The sequence below is a fragment of the Mesoplodon mirus genome, assembly GCF_964341445.2.
Source record: "Mesoplodon mirus genome assembly, chromosome: 2".
NCBI lineage: Eukaryota > Metazoa > Chordata > Mammalia > Artiodactyla > Ziphiidae > Mesoplodon > Mesoplodon mirus.
In genome coordinates this window covers 198,036,571-198,058,164 of record NC_138977.1, presented here as the reverse complement: position 1 = coordinate 198,058,164, position 21,594 = coordinate 198,036,571, and the positions used below count along the sequence as shown (strand labels likewise).

Here is a 21,594-nt window from a genome sequence, read left to right as displayed (position 1 = left end):
TTCTTTTTTTAAATATTTATTTATTTGGCTATGTTGCATCTTAGTGGCGGCATGAAGGATCTTCGTTGCAGGGTGTGGGCTCCAGGGTTCTCTATTTGTGGTGCGCAGGCTCAGTAGTAGCACAGGGCTTAGTTGCCCCATGGCATGTGGGATCTTAGTTCCCCGACCAGGGATCGAAACCATGTCCCCTGCATTGGAAGGCAGATTCTTAACCACTGGAGCACCAGGGAAGTCCCAGAAGTTGAATTTCTAACCAGCTCCCCAGCAATGCTGATGCTTCCCTCTGTACTGACTGCACTGGAATAGCAAGTTTCATCAAGAGCCGACAATGGTGGGAAGTGACTGCAAATATAATCAGATATCAGGGCTCACTCCCTGATAAAGTGTGCAGGATTGGAACAAGGTTGGGGTGGGGAGGGAACCCAGGAATGGGAATGTTTGGCCACTTCCTTCTGGCTTTCTGTAGCCATAATCCTGGTTCTCCCACCTACTGATGGTGAGACCTAAGGCAGGTTACTGATGATCTAAACTACAGATCAGTTTTTATCTGCCAAATAGGGAAAGCAGTAGTGCCTCCTGGGTTCTGCTTGTCAACAGCTTAGCACTGAGCACTGGCACTCAAGTGCTTGATAGAAATGAGCTACTGTTGTCAGTAGGTGCCTCCGTTGGCTCACTTGTCATTTTATTGAGTGCCTACTTTGTGTAAGGCACCAAGCCAGGCTCTGGGGCTGTTTCAGGGAACTGTGCTGCCCTCAAGCAGCTAATGGTGTGATATCATGGCTTGTAACTTTGTTTTGGTCATGGACTTATTTGGAGAATCTAAGCAAGGCAGTAGATTCATTCTCTAGAAAAAGCCACATGCATGCAAACACATGGATTTGCCGGTACTCGTGATCTCTGGGGTTGAGGACCCCTGATCCGGTGGACAGCAAAAGCCACCATTTTTCTGAGCAGCTGCTCCATGAGTTCTGTGTTCCTTCATCCCGCTGCTGTCCTTGTGATTCGTGGAGAGCCTGGTGGAGAGGACATGGGATTCTCACACCCTCTCCAGTTTATCCAGGACTTGGCCGCAGGACCAGGACAGGCCCTGGCTGAGCTCAAGGTGCCCTTTGCTGCCCCTCCTGGAGCTGCCGCACTCCAGCCCACTTCATTCCCTGGCCCCAGCCCAGATTGCTGAGAACAGGGCGACTCTGAAAAGGCGCTCCTGTGGGCACCTTCCTGCTTTGGGGAGTTTGAAAAGGCACCTCAACACAAGTTAGGGGACCCAGAGTTTGGTCCTGTTTCTTCCCTCTTATAGTAGCTGTTTGTCCCTGGGTAAGTGACTTCACCTCACTGAGCTGGTTTCCTCGTATGGGAAATAGGCATGTAATCCTTGCCCCTGCCTCAAAGAGACGTTGTAGGGATCATTTGTGATGGGAAGAGGGAGGAGGGTGCTTTGCACACTGGAAGGTGCTGTGTGAATGTCGGGGCTTCTCTATCATGCTGGCAGGCTCGGGCCACTTCCTCTGCTTTAAAATAAGCCCAGCGCTTCCATCCTCCACTTTTGGTGCAGATCCACTAAGGGTATTTGATAGAGCAGGACATAAAGTAGGTGCTCACTAAAAGCAGTTTTGTTTAAAAAGGAAGAGCACCATTTTGTTCAGAAGCTCCTGAAGGAGAGAAGGCTGGTGGGGCTGGTGCTCTAGTCTGTGCTCTGGAGTAAGAGAACGTAAGGCGTTTCCCCCCACCCCAGTGGTGATGGGACTTGGAAGGACCACCAGCCTCCCTCCCACTAACCGATTTTTTATTGAACCTCTGTGGGGCTTCATGCGTAATGAGATTCATCCAGGAATGAGACCCGCATGGGATTTGGCCTCATGAAGCTCCTGTCCCCTGGGTGGAAAGACAGGAAAACAAGGGCTGGGACAGAGGGGCTGGCATAGGGTATGGAGGGGCGCCCCTCCCTTCCCCGAGGGAAGTGTAAGCAGCGCTGTGATCCTCAATCACAAAGCTTTGGGTGTGAAGACTAGGGATGCTTTCCCTCCTCCCACAGACACAGATGCCCTGTCCAGGTTGTCAGCAGCATCCTTTATTGTGTGGCCCTTTCCAGGACCTTCCTTTGAAAGCACAGTATAAAACTAGAAGGAAATGCTCCAGGGTGTCATGTATTTGCCTAGTGAGAAATAGCAACAAGGCTTCACCATAACCCATTGGATGTCACAGGGTGGCCCCATCCCCTGCATGGTACAATGAAGTGTCACCTTGGGTTTCCACTATATAAAGAAACACTTCTTCTTTAGAGGCTGCAGTTCAGCCCTCTGTGTATTGAAACCCACTCAATTACAAATCACATGATCATAGGCTTCTAAAGTAAGAGTTCAGGGCTAATTTTTGTAGATCAGAAGGACTCTGGCAGCTTGGGAACAAATCCATGGACTGTCAGCCTGAGTTTTGCAGTTAAGTGATGGCTGCTAGAGCTACCTGCCCTAACAGTTTCTTAAGAATTACTCTAGGTCTGGAGACGCTGAGGTTGGCATATCTGTGATCTTCCTCTGAAGAGATGACAGTAGAGCGTGAGGACTACAAGCGTCTCTAAGCACTGGGTGAGACAGCTTGAAATCAGCCTCACCTGCTGCAACTTGATCACACTTAGTTTAGGCAAGGCCTTTCCAGTTGGGAGGGGAGTGTTCACAGCCATGTTAAGGGGGGACTCTGGTAACTCAACATCCCCCCACCCTCCCGAGGTTCCTGCCAAATCCTTGGCCTCCTGTTGGAATTTCGTGGGAGCCTGAGAACTTATCCTGTAAAACCAGTCTGGTCTTAACATCTTTTAAAGCTTATGGTGGTGATGCCAGAGATACAACAAACTAGTGAATAAAACAAAAAAGAAGTAGACTCACAGATATAGAGAACACACTAGTGGTTTCCAGTAGGGGGGCGTGGGGGGGTGGGAAGTACAACCTATTGGGTGTAAGATGGGCTACAAGGGTATATCATACAACATGGGGAATATAGCCAATATTTTGTAATAACTGTAAATGGAGCATAACCTTTAAAAGTTGTATAAAAAATTAAAAATTAAAAAAATCAGAGCAGTGTGAAATCATTTTAATTAAGGAAAATCCCTGTCTTTAAAAAAAAAAAACAGGGGCTTCCCTGGTGGCGCAGTGGTTGAGAGTCCGCCTGCCGATGCGGGGGACACGGGTTCGTGCCCCGATCCCGGAGGATCCCACATGCCGCGGAGCGGCTGGGCCCGCGAGCCATGGCCGCGGAGCCTGTGTGTCCGGAGCCTGTGCTCCGCAACGGGAGAGGCCACAGCAGTGAGAGGCCCGCGTACAGCAAAAAAAAAAAAAAAAAAAAAACAACTTACAGTGATGGGGTTTTCTGAAGCACTCATGAAGCTGAGTCTTGCACACAATGTTTAGAAATTGTTCTGCGGTCCCAGAATGAGTATTCATTTCAGTAGTTTGTTTGAAACCCGGGCAAAGCCACTCCATTGAGCAGTCTGTGAAAGTCATAAACCTGAGCTCGCTGGCGGCAGTGTTTCCCCAGCTCCCACACCCCTCCACGCACAGACATCTCTGACCTCGGCACCGCTTTCCATGTACCCTGGAACATGGAATGTTTAGTCCCCCAGCCAGCACTCAGAACGTTTTCTTTTCTCAGAGATGAGAACCTCTCCCTCAGTCAATGAACAGATCCTTCCCGGACACGTACTAATAGCCCGGGCACATCTTCATCCCCTGCCGTCTCACCTCATGGGCTCCACTGGTAGGACATTAGTCTCCCCTTTTGCCCCCCAATCTTTTGGCCTCTCTGGTGACCATCTGACACACTCCTTCCTCCTGTGCTGACCTCCCTCCCTACTTAACTGCCTGCTTCCTGCCCACAGACTCATCCCTTCCCCTGCAATCTGGCATCTGCCCTCACTCCCCTCCTGAAAGTTTCTCCCTCAGAGAGATCCTGTGACTCTTTTTTTTGCCTAAGGTAATGCCGCTTCCTCTGCTTCAATTTCTTGTTTTTCCTCTGACGCGTTACCATCCCACTTCTTGGAACTCTGTCTTCTCTGGTTTCAGTGACACCTCACTTGTTCCTCTCCGGTTCATCTCCTAGCCCTCCAACAACAACTGCAAGCTTCTGGGAACCCTTTTTTCCCCCTGCTTTTCAGCCTGTAACTGTGACATTCCTTCGTGCATGACTTCGGCCCTTGACTCCGCTGTCATCTCCTCCACTGACCTCTTCCATCTCCTTGCCTTCAGCCATCACTTTTGTGCTGATGGCTCCAAAATCGCCCTCTTCCGGGGCCTCTCCCTGGGCTTCACTCTCATGTTTCTTCAGGGTCTCTGGGGCACTTGTACTTGAGTATCTCACTGTCTCCTCAAAGTTACCCTGTCTAAGTGCAGGCAGCCTTCTCTCCCTGCCTTCCCCAGCCCAGTTCCCTTTCCTGACTTCTCTGTTTGGATCAGGCCAGGCTTCCAGGCTCGAAACCTTGGTCCCACCTTGGAGGGAGGCCAGACAGGATGCGGTTCAGAGAGGACCGCTGGAGTCAGGTGGACACTAGGCCGAATCCTGGCTTGACCACGCGCTGCTGTGTGACCTCAGGCAGGCTGCTTTAACTTTTCTGTGCTTTGTTCCCCTTACCTGTTTTTTAAAAATGGAGGGATGACTTAATGGATCAGTAACTGATACTCTGAAAAGCTCAATGCAAACCACAGCACTAATAAATGGTTAGATGGGCATTCATACTCTACTGCTCTTCTGTCCAGTATGGTAGCCACTAGCCAGCCACATGTGGCCATTGAGCACTTAAAATGTGGCTAATCCAAATCAAGAGGTGCTGTAGGTATAATATACACACTGACATGCAGTGCTTGGTACAAGATAAAGAATGTATAATACCTCATTAGTAACTGCTTATACTGATTACATGTTGAAATGATATTTTAGAGTAAATAAAATAAAAATTAATTTTACTTGTTTCTTTTTTTAAAAAATGGAGGGATGATGATAGTTTCTTCCTCATAGAGTTACTGGGAGAATGAGCTGCGATAATGTACGTGAAGAGCTTAGCACACTGCCTGGCCCATAATAAGCTCAGAGTAGTCCAGAGGCCCCTGGCATTTGCTTATGCCATTCCCTCTGCCGGGAGCGCCCTTCACTTCCTCTTTGTCTGGCTGACCCTTCTGAGAGGTGGTGCCTGAGCCCAGTTCCTCAGCAGAGCTGGATGCGGACTCCTCTGTCAGCACTGGTTGCCTCCATTCTCATTGCTGGCTCTCCCGCTCTTTCTGCCCACTAGGCCGTCAGTTCCTTGAAGGCCAGGCTGGGAATGGTTCATCGCCATGTCCACAGCACATATGAACATATAGCGCCTGGCAGGTGCTTTGTAAATGCCTCCCATAAATCAATGACATGCCCTGGAATAACAGAACACATTAAGTAATTTTATAATCTATAGACCACACGTGGTATGTTTATAAGCTCTCTGTAGCTTCCAATCCTGGATGAAATTAAATAAACTCTAATGTGCACTTAGCAGTTTACCATTTTCTGAGCACTTGGCATAAGCTATTTTATTAGGTCCTCACAACATCGCTGTGAGCTGGCCAGTTGAAGTGTTATCCCCATTTCTGGATGAGAAAACAGAGGCACAGAAAAGTTAAGTGACTTCCTCAAGGGGAAACAAGAACTTCCAAGTAGTGTCTGGCCACCCTTGTGTGGTTTACCTGCTCCCTCACTTCCTAGAAAAGTCAGAACTACCTGGATGTCTGGAGCACCAAGTACAGACATCTATAGGGCACTTACCACACTGTCCACACATTTTTTAAAAGGGCCTAATGGACGGAAAACAGTATGGAGGTTTCTCAAAAAAAAAAAAAACCTCAAATAGAGCTACCATGTGACCCAGCAATTCCACTCCTGGGTATATATCTGAAAAAAACAAAAACACTAATTTGAAAAGTTACATGCACCCCAATGTTCATAGCAGCATTATTTACAGTTGCCAAGGTATGGAAACAACCTAAGTGTCCATCAACAGATGAATGGATAAAGAAGATGTGGTATGTACACAATGGAATACAACTCAGCCATAAAAATGAAATTTTGCCATTTGCAGCAACATGGATGGACTTGGAGGTCATTATACTTGGTGAAATAAGTCAGAGAAAGACAGATACTGCCATGATATCACTTACATGTGTAATCTAAAAAATACAACAAACTAGTGAATAAAACAAAAAACAGACTCAGGTATAGAGAATAAACTAGTGGTTACCAGTGGGGTAAGAAGAAGGGGAGAGGGGCAATGTAAGGGTAGGAGGACAAAGGGTTATTATGGGATTATATGAAATCATGTGTGTGAAACTTTTGAAAATTGTAAAACACTACAGAATCTAATCTTTCATCCAATAAATAAAAAACAAATACTAAACAACAAAAAAAAGGGCCAGATGGTAAATATGTTAGGCTTCGCAGGCCATACGGTTTCTGTCACAGCTACTCAGCTCTGCCGTTGTAGCTCCAAAGCAGCAGTAAATAATACATAAGCGAAGAGCTTGGCTGTGTTCTAATAAAAGTTTATTTACAGAAACCAGGGGCTGGGCCATGGTTTGCTGACCCCTGCTCTAAGCACAACTCCTTCCAATTGAGAATTGGCAGACACACTCTACCCTAGCTGGATTGTTTGTGGGGAATTTGCTTCGGAGCCACCAGAAGAGCTTCAGCTAATGATTGCTTTTCTTTTCCAGATCCTGTCTCGGAAAGAAGAGTGGGAGAGCAGGACTCAGCACCAACTCAGGAAAAACCCACCTCCCCTGGCAGGGCTGCTGAGAAGAAGGTGAAGGATGACAGCAGGCGGGTGGCAAAGAGCACTCAGGACCTAAGCGATGTTTCCATGGATGATGTGGGCATCCCACTCCGGGTACGCGTGCAGACCTGCAGGTCCTTCTTAGGCTTTGTCCTAAGCCAGGGACAGGTGTCCACCCCTGGGTCCACGTGACCCCCAGTTGTGGGTGGCAGAGACCTCAAAAGGAGGGTCCTCAGCACTGTCTTCTCTAAGCCCACTGAGGCCTGCAGAGCCTCCAAGAGCTGGGTGACAACTTTTCCCAAAGCATATGTTAGCTGTTTCTAAATCCATGAGAAAAGGGTTTCACGGTCAAATGAATGTGGGGGAAAGCTGGGTGGAACAAAGGCAGATTGCTTTCTCTGTGGCAGAACTTCTGAGAGGCTTCAGGCCTGTGTGTGTTCAAGAGGAGAAGGTCATGGGCAGTGGTTTCCCAGTCTCCTTCGTTACTGTGCTGTTGTCCAGGGTTAGAGAACCCTGGGAAGAGTGCGAGGCTCAGGGTCCCTGCCACCATGCATTCAGGAAGAAGTTCCCTTGGATGGGAGATAGCCCATCATCCAGGGAGAGGGGGAGACTCTCGGGGACACACAGGGTGGATTCAGTCTGCAAGGCCTCAGAACAGGGTGGGTCTCGTGGCAGCCCTGGCGTAGCCCTCCCCGCTGTGCAGGTCCGCCAGCCTCCTGCAGGCCCTGGGATCCCAGAGAAGCCCCACATTTGAACCTGGATTGGGGTGAACCCCATCCCTCTCCATGTGCCAGAACCAGAACACTGGCTGTGATGTGTTTCTCTGTGATTTCCAATGAGCAAAGGACAGGTTTTTGTGTCCCTTTGGGGGAGGCTGATAGAAACAGCAGTGGGCTAAGCCTCAAAAGAATTGTTGTCCTAAGGAATAATAAGTATTCCAATAATAATAAATAGTAGTAGAAAGAATTATTACTAATGACTGCAGTGTTCGTTTGCTAATGCATTATCTCATTTAAACATGATTCACCGTACAAGGTAGGTACTAATATCATTCCCATTTTATAGATGAGGAAACAGGGACTCAGGCGGGATTACTTGCCCAGGATTGCACAACCTGTGGGTGACAGAGCAGACCCTTCCCGCTAACCATCCTGTTGGGCAGCCCTCCCTCTCACCTGCTCACCTGCTCTGTGACCTTTGACTTTCTGTATCACATTTTCTCATCTGTAAGGTGGGAGTGGAGTGAAAGTATCTGATCTAACCACCTGTCTCCTTCCTTGTTTTACGTTTATCTTAAAAAACAACCCAGCTTTGTGGTTAGGATGGAAACTGTCTGGCATTGGATGCTATAATGGGTTGCATTTTAACGTATACATTCTAAATCTAGCCCTATGCACGTGGCTTAGATACACTTCTACAGAGTAACCTGAAATGGGTGATAAGCATATGTTCCTTGTTTCTTACATTTCTAGGAGCCTTTACTTCAGTTTAGTCATCTATATATGGAGAGAGTTTCTCTCTAAAAATTACCTAAGAATGGACACATTTCAAGTGGATCCTTGTCCACTGGTTTCAAAACTTGCATCCTTTTGACCAAATATTACCCCGCAGATTCAGGTCTGAATCCCTTGGTTTGTCTGTTCTTTCTCAACAGTTTTGCATTAAAAAAAAAAAAAAAGATTTCAGTGTGAGATCACAAAGATGTATAGAATTACATGAGTTTTGACTTGAGACGTTGTCACTTTGCATTTTGCTTTCGTAATCATGGAAGTTCTGAAACGTGCTGAGATTTCCATTTTATTTTACTCTTTTTCTCCAGAACACCGAGAGATCAAAAGACTGGTACAAGACCATGTTTAAGCAGATCCACAAACTAAACAGAGGTATTGATTTTCATTTGTAGAAGCTGTGCTGTGCCCATATGTTGACTGTTGTGGTGAGGACCTAAACTCACTTGGCCGGAAGACTGGGCCCTGCAGCTTGACCTCATTAGGCCCGGGCCTGCCTGAGCCCAGCCATGCACCTTCAGAGCAGACGGGGTGGGAGAACTTGTGCCCCTGCCTCACATGTGGGAGCTCAGGTCAGCTCCCAAGTCCTCCCTCCCAGATGTTGGGGATGCAGCAGGCTGAGCCCAGCATTCTGCCCGCGTTCTTCAGCGTCTGCCTGCCTGGGATGTGAGCAGCTTCGGCTCCCACCTGCTTCTGGCTTTAGGTGCACCTCCCAGTGTCAGCCCATGACTGCCTTGTAGGCAGAGCAAGTTGAGAAGGCATGGACTGGGAGTTAAAAAAGTGTTCTCGTCTGGGTTCAGTCCCCCAAGCACTCATGTGACCGTGGGCCAGTCATGTACCTCTCTGTGTTTGTTCCCCTCCCCTTCCTCTGAGGGATGTGGCAGGGCCCAAATGAGAGCAAATTCTGCCTTGTGAAGTAGGACGCATGGTGCACCTGTATGACGGTGTTAATGTGAAAAATAATCTTCCCCAGCTGGGAGCCAGCACTTGGCAGGGAGTCCTGAGGGCCAGTCCAGAGCTGACACAACAAAGCCCGCTCAAGCTGGGAGAGTAGTGCTTCCAAATCAGGGGCCTGCTGGGCTGCCAGCAGGGGACCCAGCATGGTGGGAGAACCCCAGGCCAGTGCTCAGGCAGGTTGCAAGCCCCACAGCTCTCATCCGCCTGTGCCGCCACTCAGCTGCTAGGCAGGGATGCAGCTGCACCGTGGGAAGGGTACCACTCCTCCTGCAGGCAGAGCATCCTGTCTTTCCCTGTGGCCAAATCCAGTCTGGCCGCCTGGCGCAGAAGACACACGAAGGCAAAGGAAAAGCATCTGGTCATTGTCTGGTCAGCCTGTGCCACAGATAACCAGTCTCTCTGATTAACTGTGGCTGCCAGCTAACAACACTGTTAATTAGCTCCTGCAGTGTTCAGAATGAACCTGGGGGTACCCCTCTTCAATTTGTTTCTAAATTTTGAGATGCTCAGCATTTAGTGTTTCTGAGCCAAGAGTAAATTCACTCTTTTTGAGGTAGATGAGCTCAGTCACGGTGGTGATGCTGGCTGTCTGATCAGATGGTGTCCATTCCACTGGTCACTGCCTAAAGCCAATGTCCATTTCCCCAGCAATCTGTCTGTCTCTCACCTTTAGATCCAGCTTTGGCGGCCCAAATGCCGAGACACAGGTGCATATGTGAAAAATATGTAATTCTGCCCCTCAGGCAGCATTGGTCCTCTCATATATTATAGATGATAACTCAACCTAAATTACAGATTCTGAGCGAAACTACCTGCCCTAGGCAGAGGTATTTGAAAAATTAAGAATCCACTAATTTGCCCTGATTCTAATGTCTACAGCACAAGCTTTGATTTTTTTAAAAAATCATTTGATGACAGTTGTTTTCTTTACACACAATTTATTAGCATACTTAATATTTTTTGCCCATAAAAGGTGAAAATTTGAAGCTTTGTGCTAAATGCCTTTTGCTTATTGGAGACTGTATTTATGTAATTCTTTGTCCAAGAAGAGAAATGATATTGTGTCTTTAGACGTGTCTCAGTAATTCAGGCAAAAGGACTGGATTTTTAAAAGCAATTTGAATTTCTTTCATCACTGGTGAAGCTTAGTATGTTTCAGAATTCAAGGAGCCTGAATTGTGTGTGGATTCCTATTCGTTCATTCTCTCCATTTGTATCTTCCTCTATTCTCTCCACCAAACCTGCTCCTCTGCCTAGACACTCCTGAAGAAAACCCTTATTTCCCTACGTACAAATTCCCTGAACTTCCTGAAATCCAGCAAAGTTCTGAAGGTACCATGAACTTAGACAGTGTATCTGTTGTCCTAGCCTTAAATTAATTCTTATAGTTCCATTTTAGGAATAAGATTTGGCTTTTAGATTTTGTTTTTATAGTCATTTTTGGTTGGCAGAAATTTTATTTCACTTATTTGCATGGATGTGCCATATTAAAATAACCAAGTCCTTTCTAATTCATTAATCTCTTTTCAAGTGTGATGCCGTGTGCTTTAATAACACTAAAATAGGTAATCAGTCATTTGAAAGAATCAATTGGAGATTTGTCACTTCCTCCACTTCGTGGTGGGTAGTTTCAAAATCCACTGCTTTTCTCTGCTACAGAGGACAATCCTTACACTCCTACCTACCAGTTTCCTGCATCTACTCCTAGTCCTAAATCTGAAGGTAATTAAAGGAAAATCATGTGCCTCTCTTTGTACCGATACTGTTACTTTCTTTTTCACCTTGGGGTTTCTTCCTGGTGGCTAAGAGCTCTCTCCCCATCATTTGCTTCCCTCTAACCTTGTGTTTTGTGGTGTTCTCTTGCTCCTTGCTGACTGTGTTAACAGGAGTCTATCCAGGTGGTATTTTAATCCTATTCCCTTGGAGTTTACAAGATTAATGGGGTAACCAGTGTGGCTTAGTTACGATACTTTGAACGTGTGGGGCTCTGGGAAAAACTGCCTGTACTCAGATACCCAGGGCTTTGTATTTGGGGTGGTCACGTGATACTGGTGGCGGCGCACTGACCCGGGGAAGCTGAGTCATTATGGCTCATGGGCAGGAGGTAGACGTGCCAGCGTCAGCAAGAGAAACGTTACCTGGTTCCCATACGTGCAACCAACTCTCCACTGGGCCCCTCTTGTCCTGGGTGTATCTCCAGGTATCTCTCCTTGGTAGGGAATTCCCCAAGACATAGCCAGGTATGGGATTGTGTCGTGGTGGGAGATGATAGCCCTTGAAAATAAGGGTTTTGACCAAGCTAGAAACCTTTTCATGAAAGAGCTGGCTAGGAATTTGGACCTGCTGGGGGGAGGATGGCCACACGTGTATCTAAAAGATATTCTTCTCTAGGGTAAATAGCCTAGGTGTCAAAGAAGGTTCTAAAAGGTGAGTGAAGGGCAACATCCTGAGAGTTATTCTAGTCGCAGGGATTGTCTGATTTTTAGATGAGTGACCCAGAAAGAGAGGAGTGGGTGGGGTAGGCAGGAGGCACTTTGATTAAATGCTCTTCTAGGATGAGATATGTTGAGAGCTCTGAGCTTCATTCATTCAAGTAGTATTGAGTGCTTGTGTGTGCCACACGCTGTACTTGGAACTGAGGACAATGCCGTGAATAAGATATGACCTCTTTTCTCCCACGTTCACGTCAGGCAGGGAATTAGACAAGGCTACTTCATCGTACTGTGTCCAGCATGGTGGCCGTTGTGAGAGCACGTGTCCAGAAGGCCCCAGAAAACCTTGCTGGTACACAGTAGGTCCTTAGCACATGCCCGAAGAGTGTTGCTGAGTGAAGGCTTTGGACCTCAGAAGCAGAGTTCTTTCTAGGGATGAAGCCCAGTGCAGTCCCATCTTCAAGTGCTTCTCTGTTCCAATCAGCTCAGCAAACCATCCTGCCCAACCCTCCTCCTCATTGGTGAAGTCATCCATTCGGTCATTCACCAAACTTTTATTGATCACTTAACATATATGCGATGACATGCTGAGATGTGTTAGATACAGTTTTAGTTAAAATACCATATTCCATTTTTAGTCTCCCTGTGATGTGCCCGTCGGTGGTTTCCAACCCTTTCATGCCTGGAGCCTATTGTGAACAAAAAGAAGTCTACCAAAGGAACTGATACTTAAAAAATTAAAAGCTGTTGATTTCATTTTAATCAGTGACCTCCTTACTTCCAGCAAGAGTCTATCTGGTGTGGGATAACCTAGTTTTTTGCTCTTGGGGTGCTGATTCTAGCCAAAAAGCATTGCTTCAGAAACAACGAACTGAACTGGATGAGTGAGAAATTTTTTTAGGGTAATTTTGGTCAAATGCAGTTTTGGATTTGTGCTTTATTTGGACTTGGAGAACCCAACCCACTCATAAGATAGGATTCCTTTCTAGGGAAGGTGACCAGCACACAGCATGCCTGAAGGTGTAGGATCCCATAGACATGGGCAGAGGAGGGCCCCCGGGAAGAGTCCTGTGGAGAAAAACAGTGACTCCCATCAGCCTGGAAGAATGCCTTAGGCCTGTCTCAGGCAGTGCCAGCAGCTTCCAGTCAGCCTGGCTGTTGAGCTGAAGACAGGGTTTTGCCTTCTGGCCTCACACCCAGAGCTGCCATGTCATCAGGCGCAGCACCTAGCAACCCTGGCTGACGATACCGTCTGCTTGGTGGTACACGTCAAGTCGGGCTTATTTTACCACGAGGCATAAAGAGTAAGGGATTGGGACAGTGGTTAAGGGTGGCGCAGTGGTTAAGAGTCCTCCTGCCAATGCAGGGGACACGGGTTCAGTCCCTGGTCTGGGAAGATCCCACATGCTGCGGAGCAACTAAGCCCGTGTGCCACGACTACTGAGCCAGCGCTCTAAAGCCCGCAAGCCACAGCTACTGAAGCCCACGTGCCTAGAGCCCGTGCTCCACAACAAGAGAAGCCACCGCTGGCTGCAACTAGGCAAAGCACGGGCGCAGCAACAAAGACCCAGCGCAGCCAAAAAAGGAAAAAGAAAGTAAGGGATGACATGATAAGTTTTCACTTGTAATTTAGGAAGCAGACCTTACCAGTTTTTATTTTCAAAGACCAAAAAGGAAGAAATCATCTTAAAGGATAAAGAGGAAGAAAATTAGATTGGATATAAAAGATTCATAATAACCAAAATGATTAGACTTCAACACAAGTTTCTAAGAAATCTTCTTCCCTGGAGATTTTTTTTAAAAACAAGGTAGGTTCTGTCTCACCCCCGCTCTTGCCTAGATGACAGATTCAGACATAGATCACAGATGTATTCAATTAGATGAAGGCTTTTTACAAATGAGAGAAATCTTTGAGCTAGCTCACTTTAAAGAATTGTTATTTTCATTTTAATTTTTTTTAAGTAAGGAGAGAGTCTCAGGTTTGTGGTTGAGATGTTTGTGAGTTCTGGCAGGTCCTCCTCAGCCCTGCCCTTGGTACCACTCCAGCCCCAGTGCTACCAGTCGGTGGCCCTGGGCTCTGCACGCCCTGCTTAACATGGGAAGGAGTTATCCCTTTCAAAGAAGGGTGTTAAAGATGGATGAGCACCTAACCAAGGCAGCCTCTATGCATAGTTTTTAACGAGCATTAAAAAATAGATTTACTGAGAAATGTGAGCTGTCATTCTGGAGTCTGTCCCCTGCGGGGAGGAGACTGTTGTTACTGCTGGGTTTTTTTGTTTTGTTTGAACTCAGAATTTGAAACTAGAATTATTTGCAATAAACCTATCAAAACCTAGCCTAAGGGCTGCTGCTTTTTGTCTAAATTCTAGTTGATTATACAGTATAAAAAAGACATTTCTAAGTGTCTCAAAGCTGATTCTCCTAAATAGTGAAGGATTATGTGAAAGTTTGTGTCAAGCTTAGCAACCTTCCCCCACCCCCCGCCCTCACCTACAGTGAAAAAGTAAACTTCTGGCCAGACTTTCAGAAGATAAATAGAATTATCATGTCTTAATCAGTGAGATTTAAAATGTACTTTTAAAGAAGCCTGTAAATTCCAACAAGGTGCAGTCACTTCTAATCATTTTATAATCTTTGAGGCCACTCTATGGGACAGGAGCAACCGCTGTGTCTGATTATTCTTTATCTCATGGGGTCGTTGGGAGGAATTAGGGCTAGGAAATTTGGGAAGAGTACAGTGACTTCAGAAGACTTATTTCTTATAATTTCTCTATGTACCCTGGTTCCTAGAAAGCTTATCAAAAATAAAAAGAATTTACCAGAAATCCTTTGGGGATAACTTTACTTTCTTTTTCTTTTAGACCTTCACTTGACCCACCCTCTCCTGCCCATCATTCCTTCCTTTCTGACCCAAAGCTACTTGTCTGTGAATTACACTCCAGGCTCTCTCTTAAAGGCACATGTCCCTTCCCAGCATCTGAGATGCCACTAGGTCTTTCTGATTGTGGGTGTGGGGAGGGGGGATGTTGATAGAGACTAGAGCCTGCGCCACCCACTGCTGCACCCAGACCGTGGAGGGGCTGCTAGACTGAGTCTTCAGACATCCTGCCCGTGGTTTCTTCCTGAAGCAGGAGCCAGAGGGACATGCTGTGGAGAAACAGCCTCAGAAACCCCTCCACTGCCTCCAGCCTTAGGAACTAGCCCTGTGGGGGAATCCTGTTAAGAGTGACAGCCACTGCAGTGACTGCGCTTGGCACTGCCATCTCTTGAGCCCTTACTGAAGACAAGGCTCCCTGCTGGGTGCATCATAATTGTTATCTCATGTTCATCCTCCCAGCAACCCCATGAGGTAAGCCCTCATTTTTGTCAATAAAGGGTATGAGGCTCAGAAAGGTTAAATAATGTGTGGACGATCACACAGCAAGTGGCAGAGCCGGGATTCAAACCCAGGTCTCTGGGGTCCCCCAGACATGGGTTTTTTATTTCCTCAGCTGATTCCTTTCCCTCTCCTGCTGCACTCTGTGTTCTTGGTTGGCCCCCTCGTCAGGGGCTCTCTGATGCCTAACTCCAGGCATCCAGCTTGCCCTGCTTCTGAGTCAGTCACGCTTCGCTCGGCTGAGCCAGAGTCTCCCGGTGTGGCATCCAGGAATATGAGGTTAGGAAAGCTCCCCAAGTAATTTGGCACACGATCAGGGCTGAGAACCACTGCAGTGGAGGAATGCCACCCTTTTCATCCTCCAAAAAAGGAAGGAGACACTCGCCAGTGCAAATTTGGGGATTTGAATATAGAACGAGAGTGGGGCATACAGATTGAAAAGAACTCGCTTTTCTGCTCTGAACACGGCCAGATGATGCTGGCCCTGGGAGAGATTTTCAAATGATGCCTCCAAATCAGCAAAGCCGAGTAACTGGTGTGTTACTTCGTGGTCCATGCCAGTGAGAACCCATTTGGCCCTGTCAGGATAAAGGGCTATTGTATCAGCCAAGGGTGAAATCTCAGAGAGCAGCTTTTTCCCTTGCTTTTGGAGGCCTCTTCCACTGCTGTCAGGCTGATGGTGGCCACTGCCACCTCCTGGTGAAGTGACTCAAGACACAACCTCAGGACATCCTCAGGTTGTGGTGACTTATCAAGTCATAGTGGTCAGTCTCACTGAGCTTTTTCCCCGTTCCTAGATGGGGATGCACTAGGCAAGGATTGAAGAGGCTGATTTTCCCAAGCATATCTATATTTGAGTTAAGATAATCCTCTACTGGCCTTAAAGGATTTCTAAGAATAGCCTTATTTTGCTTGAATTCAAGCAAATGGTTCTGTCGTAAAGATGCCCGGCCAGGATCTGTGCCCGAACTCCAGCGAGTGCTGCCCAAAGGAGGGGCTGAGTGCTCGCAGCCGTCACCTTTGCTCCCCTAACTAGAGCTGCCCAGCAGTCCTCTGCTTAGCAAGCGCAGAAGTCTGACCTGCGAGATAGTTGAGAGAGAGTAGCAGTTAGTCCCTTTCCACCTTCGAGGGAGGGACGCCCCGGGAGATGAGGCCGGTGAGTTGTCTTCCAGCCCTCTGGTCCTCCCAGACCTCTGCTCCTGTCATTCCTGTCCTGCTCCACCTCATTCTCTTTACTCCTCACATTTGATTTTTTTTCTGAATTTGTCTTCTGTAGCTATTCTAACAGCCTATATTGATCTTTTTTCAATATTTAGAATTTGATTGCTTCTAACCAGAACATAGACGATTTGGGGGCTGTTCCCCCAAACTCCCTGGACTCTTCCTGACCATCTTGCCCCACTCCCCCTTTTTCTTATTCTTCCTCCCCAGTCCCACCCAGCCTTTATACCCACCTCTGCGTACATTTTTGTTTGTTGGGTGGGTGGGTGTGTGTGTCTGTCTCGACCCCTTTATCCTTTCTCCTCCTGAGTGTGTGGGGTAAAGCAGGAAAAGGGATTAATTTGAGCAGTGGAAAAAGATTGTGTTAAAAATGCGCCACTGATATTAGAAAAATAATTTTAAGTTTAAAGGCCTAAAAAATGCATAAAATTGAAATGTAATTGATATAGGCAAGCGATTATGCAAATACTGCTTTTTGTCAGTAATCCCATTTTGGTCAATTACACACTTTTTGTAGAACAGACAGCACTTTCTCCAGTGTCTTTAAGATTATTATACATTCTTTAAAAAAAAAAAACTGAAGAAATCTTTTTTAGTCTATTTAAAGTTGCTGTGGTTGGAAAGGCAATTATGTGCCTCCTGGCAGTTTTAGGAGAGTAGCTGTCCCCAAATGGAGCCTCCCAGAACAGATTGCCAAAGCCCAGAGGGCAGTCACTGGTGCGTAAACATCAAGGCCCGGCAGGGGTCTTCAGGGCTCAGGAGTGAGTTGTTCACCCCCAGTAAATGCTGCTCGGTGTTAGACTTTTCTGGAAGTCACTGGCACAGGAAGTTCTGGGTACTGCTGCCAAGATTTGATGTTTGCTGCTTGGGGCTCTGAAGGACAGTCAGCATGTGGCTCCACCACAAGTAGGAATCACAAGATCCTGGCTCTGCTGAGCCCACTAGGACGTTCTTTGAAAGGACTCGGAGAAATAGCGAAAGCAGGATTTCATGCATAGATGATATCTGTGTTCATAGACAACTTGAGAAACATTTCATTTAGTGTGTCTCAACTATGGTTAAACACACACATATTTGGCCAGCTCTGGTGTATAGAAATGCAGAAGGTGAACCTTACACCCGGTTTTCCCATTCAGTGTATTTCCAGCTGCATCTCCACCTGTCCCAGTATAGACTTAGCCTGCCAGGAGAAGGTACAAGAAGCAGCAAGTGAAAGATGTAGCAAGAGTGACTTAGTTTTACCCATTTCCCTGGAGAAGAGCAGGAGGAAAGCTAGAAGTGTGGTGGGGTAACTCGGAAAACTCGCTTAAATGTCACCAGGGCGGGGGGCGTGTTGCAGAAAAGTAGAGCAAAGGCTTCAAGGGCTAGAAGTCAGCCTGGCCAGCACTGCAGTGCGTGACTGAGTTTCAAAAGAACATCCTCCCCTGCCTCTTCCCTAATAAAAATGATAATGGAATAGCCACAGTTCTCCCCAGGATTGGGCAGATGAGGGTAGAACAAAGTCCCAGCCCTATCACAGGGATGGGGGGCAGCATAGGTAGGGAAGTGGGGTCAGAAAGACCTTGAATCCATTCCTGCTTTGTCTTTCTCACTGTATGGCTAAGGGCAAATTTGCTTAACCTCCCTGGGCCCTAATTTCCTTGTCTCTAAGATAGATATTTACGTACCTCCAGGAGTTTTTGCAAGGATTAAGTGAGACAATATTAGTAAATTACCAGTTACTATTAGGCTCTTAATAATGGGAACAGCTATTGTTTTTATTCATAAATGTAGGTAAAATTTTCTTCCATTAGATTTGCAAGACAAACATTAAATATTAAAAGAATAAATTATACATCCCCTGGAACTTGTCCTGATTGCTAGTGTTCAGATGAATCTGTGCAACTTCAGTTTGCCCACTTGAAAGTCAATGAACTGAAATCCACGTGTCAGACTTGGATCCTGTGGACACTGGGATAAATGAGAAGCTAGTTCACGGAGACGCCCCTGCCCTGTGCTAGCCTGAGGTGGGGGAGATTTCTTTTTCCACTTACACCAAGTAAGAAACAGCTTTAAGAAGGTTCGGTCATTCAAACTTCTCTGTTGCCTTCACCCCGCACCCCTCTCTTTCCTACTTCTTCTAACTTCCAAAATACACGGATTAACTGCCCAAGCCATGCTGTTTCTTTTTTCCATCTCAGAAGAGCTGTTTCTCATTTTCCTTTAACAAGTCCTCTAGAAGTCCACATTAGAAAGCTCTAGGGAGCAAAAACTTTTAAAGAGCTGAGAATTTTTAAAAAGATCTTTGAATATTTAAGTGCCATTTTTCCCTCATGAAAACTGTGCTGCTTACCTCAAGAGCGAGGTTATAATTTAACCCTCACCTTACCATCTGCTCCTAGGCTGTAATTTCCCCATGATTCAGAGAGATACAGTGTTTTGAGCTAAAATGCTAGGCTGGATTTTAAACACAACTTACACTGGTTTCTAACTAAGCTAACTACTCATTTGGCTGGCACCATTTTTCCAATCAGATCTCTGCACTCAAAGCTGATTTTTCGTTTTCTTTGATGCTGTGGCATTTTATCAGTACAGTAATCAGAAGTTGTGTTAAAAAGCAAAAGCAGTAATACAGAACAAAAGCAGGCAACACAAGTCTTCAGAATAGTCCTCAAAATTGTGTATTTCTGGATCCCATTTTATCTCTTCTGCCCTCTTTTCGAAAGTTAACATAAGTAAGCTTGCATGTTCAGTTTATAGCAGGGAAAGGCTTGGCTATACTGTCAGAAAAACCTTAAGCCCTGTTCAACTTTAAGGATAAGAATTAGTCAATATCAAAGCAAAAAGAGGGAGGGAGGGAGGAGAAAAGATATCTTGGTACCTGAAGCCTTTCCATTATTGGAGCTGGGGAGACCTGGGACAGATAAAATGGGGAGACGAAAGGGGAGATAGACTGGTTTTGAAGAATACTCAAAATAGTAGCAGTGTTAGCTTTATTTACATTTTATAAAATATTCTGGCCTTTTCTGCTCTGAAACTTAAAATGACTTGCGTGGAGATAAGGACTTGACTGACACTTAGCCATCGACACATTGCATCGGATTCTCTGACTTGTCTTTGCAGGCTAGTTCATGTGCTTGGTTAGAGCTGTTACTGATTTTAAGGGAAGGAGTTGGGTCTTCATTCCGTATTCATGAATTCTGAATTCAGGTTAGCGAGCTATTAGAAAACGGGAGAGGCTGTTTCAGCCTAACTCTTGTTGGAGAAATTCTTTGGGGGGATGTAGTGATGCCTCGTGGGATCGTGGCTGTACTGATTCAATATCCTGGGTTTCCAGGACAGTCCCAGCAGAAAAACCTATTCTCGTGAGTGAACCTGCGGTCTCATTTTTAGTTCAATGCAGCCATCTCCATGAAGGGTTTATGTCTTGTCTTTGTTCTGCCAGTCTTAGCGCCCCAGTCGGTGTTCCACTTATTTAGGGACGTGTGCTGTGCCCTTGGAGAGCCATCTCCCACCACAGAAACCCATGTGTGTTTGATTTGGTCCAGAGTCACAATTTAGGCACTTTCCGTGAGCAGCACCTTTGCAGAGCAAACTGTGTAACCACATCTGCCGAGGGCATGTGGGGTTCCAAGGAAGGAAAGCTACTCGAGGAACCAGTTTGAGGTGGAATCAAAACAAATGATTGTGAGGGGTTTCTCAAAGTGTTTTCTTAGCTGCAGTACCTCTTTGCTCCATGATATTGTATATGGAACCCTAGCATATGAAATGGGTCACAGCTGAGCTGGGTAGCTAGAAACCACACCTCCAGGCCTCCCCATCCCACCCAGCAGGCCTGGGGACTCCATGAAACTCAGCAGTATGGACCAGAGACAGCATGAGCACCCAGGCATCTATCTCAGCCCGTTTCCCACTCAGCCAGGCTGGGGACCAGCTTTGCTTGTGGAAATTCTCTTGAGAGGGCCTTTGGCTATTTGTCCCCATGCGTTTCTGGGTGTCAGGAGCAGTCTTTCCCCAGGCGTCATGAATGTACCTTCCTGACTACAGGTCTGTTTGGTTGGGTGGTTTCTCCAAACCCAGCTCTGAACTGTGGTTTGCCGTGGTGTAGCTTCTGGTGCTGGGCTCCTCCTCTGTCCGCTGGGCTCCCGGGTATGGCTGGATGCCGGTGCAGGACAGTGGCAGTGGGGGACGTGTCACTCGGTTCTCTTACCTTAGCCAGATGTCTCCTGATCACGTTTTGTTTTGTTCACTAGATGATGATTCAGATCTGTACTCTCCTCGATATTCCTTTTCTGAAGACAGTAAGTGACTTAGAATTTCTTGGTTGTAGGGGAGGAAGGGAGAGTGGTGAACGAGGGAAGACATCTTCCTGTTTTCAGTTTTCATCTGTTTTAAAAGTCTTTCACACCCACTTTTTCCTTCTCCAGCAAAATCTCCCCTTTCTGTGCCTCGCTCAAAAAGTGAGATGAACTACATTGATGGTGAGAAGGTAGTTAAGAGGTCGGCCACGCTTCCCCTCCCGACCCGCTCTTCCTCGCTAAAATCAAGCCCAGAAAGGTAAGTGCTCTCATCAGCTCTGTGATTTTAGGTTCTCATACACAATCTCTTTCTCTGGGTCGGGCAGCATTGGAGCCAGGAGTCAAGTAGACCTGAGTTTGAATCCCTGCTCTGTCACTTATTAACAGTGACTTGTTTTTTCTGAGTCTCAATGTTCTCATCTGTAAAATGGGGATATATTTTGCGTTCATAGGGATGTTGCAAGGATAAAACAAGATGCTGCGTGTAACATTTCTAGTAGTGCCTGGCTCACAGTATGCACTTAATAATGTTGACGATAATTATCATCACTTTTTACTTCTTCACAAGAGAAATCTTAGCCATAAGATTTGTCATGTGTTTTTATACTCTGTGCATACTGATGGGGCCCATAGCAGAGAATATAATTTTAAAATGAAGCCACGCTTTTTAGTATCTATTTATTTATTCAACACGTTATCAAAGCATAAGGCTCACATGGTTGTAATGATATCAGTCATCTGTTAATGCCCGCACCAGATGACCCGATTGTCTTTTATTGAGTCTTCTGCCCTCTGGAGCAACCTCCTGTGCCATCCGGACTGGTGTCCCATGCGTCTCCCAGCTCCATCTTCCACCACTTCTCAATCCACAAAAAGGCCCTGGCCAAACTGAATTACTTATTTTTCCTTTAAATACACACTGTTTCACACCTCCAAACCTTTTCCATCTTCATAGACAAATGAACGGCTGTTTTTGAAATCCCACATATACGTAAGTGACATCTGCCTGAGGAATTTGATAATTAATCTGAGAGGAAGG

At 46.4% G+C, this 21,594-nt stretch overlaps 1 protein-coding gene across 13 annotated transcripts in view; it reads left to right on the top strand.

Moving 5' to 3' along the window:
- SORBS1 (sorbin and SH3 domain containing 1) overlaps positions 1–21,594 on the top strand; it is a 243,181-nt gene that overhangs the window by 158,487 nt on the left and 63,100 nt on the right. For all 13 annotated transcript variants that reach the window (XM_082633406.1, XM_082633409.1, XM_082633415.1 and 10 more), the window contains 4 exons: positions 6,726–6,898; positions 8,604–8,667; positions 20,511–20,558; positions 20,685–20,814. In XM_082633406.1, coding sequence (XP_082489532.1) covers positions 6,726–6,898; positions 8,604–8,667; positions 20,511–20,558; positions 20,685–20,814 — 415 coding nt within the window. The remainder of the gene's footprint in view (positions 1–6,725; positions 6,899–8,603; positions 8,668–20,510; positions 20,559–20,684; positions 20,815–21,594) is intronic.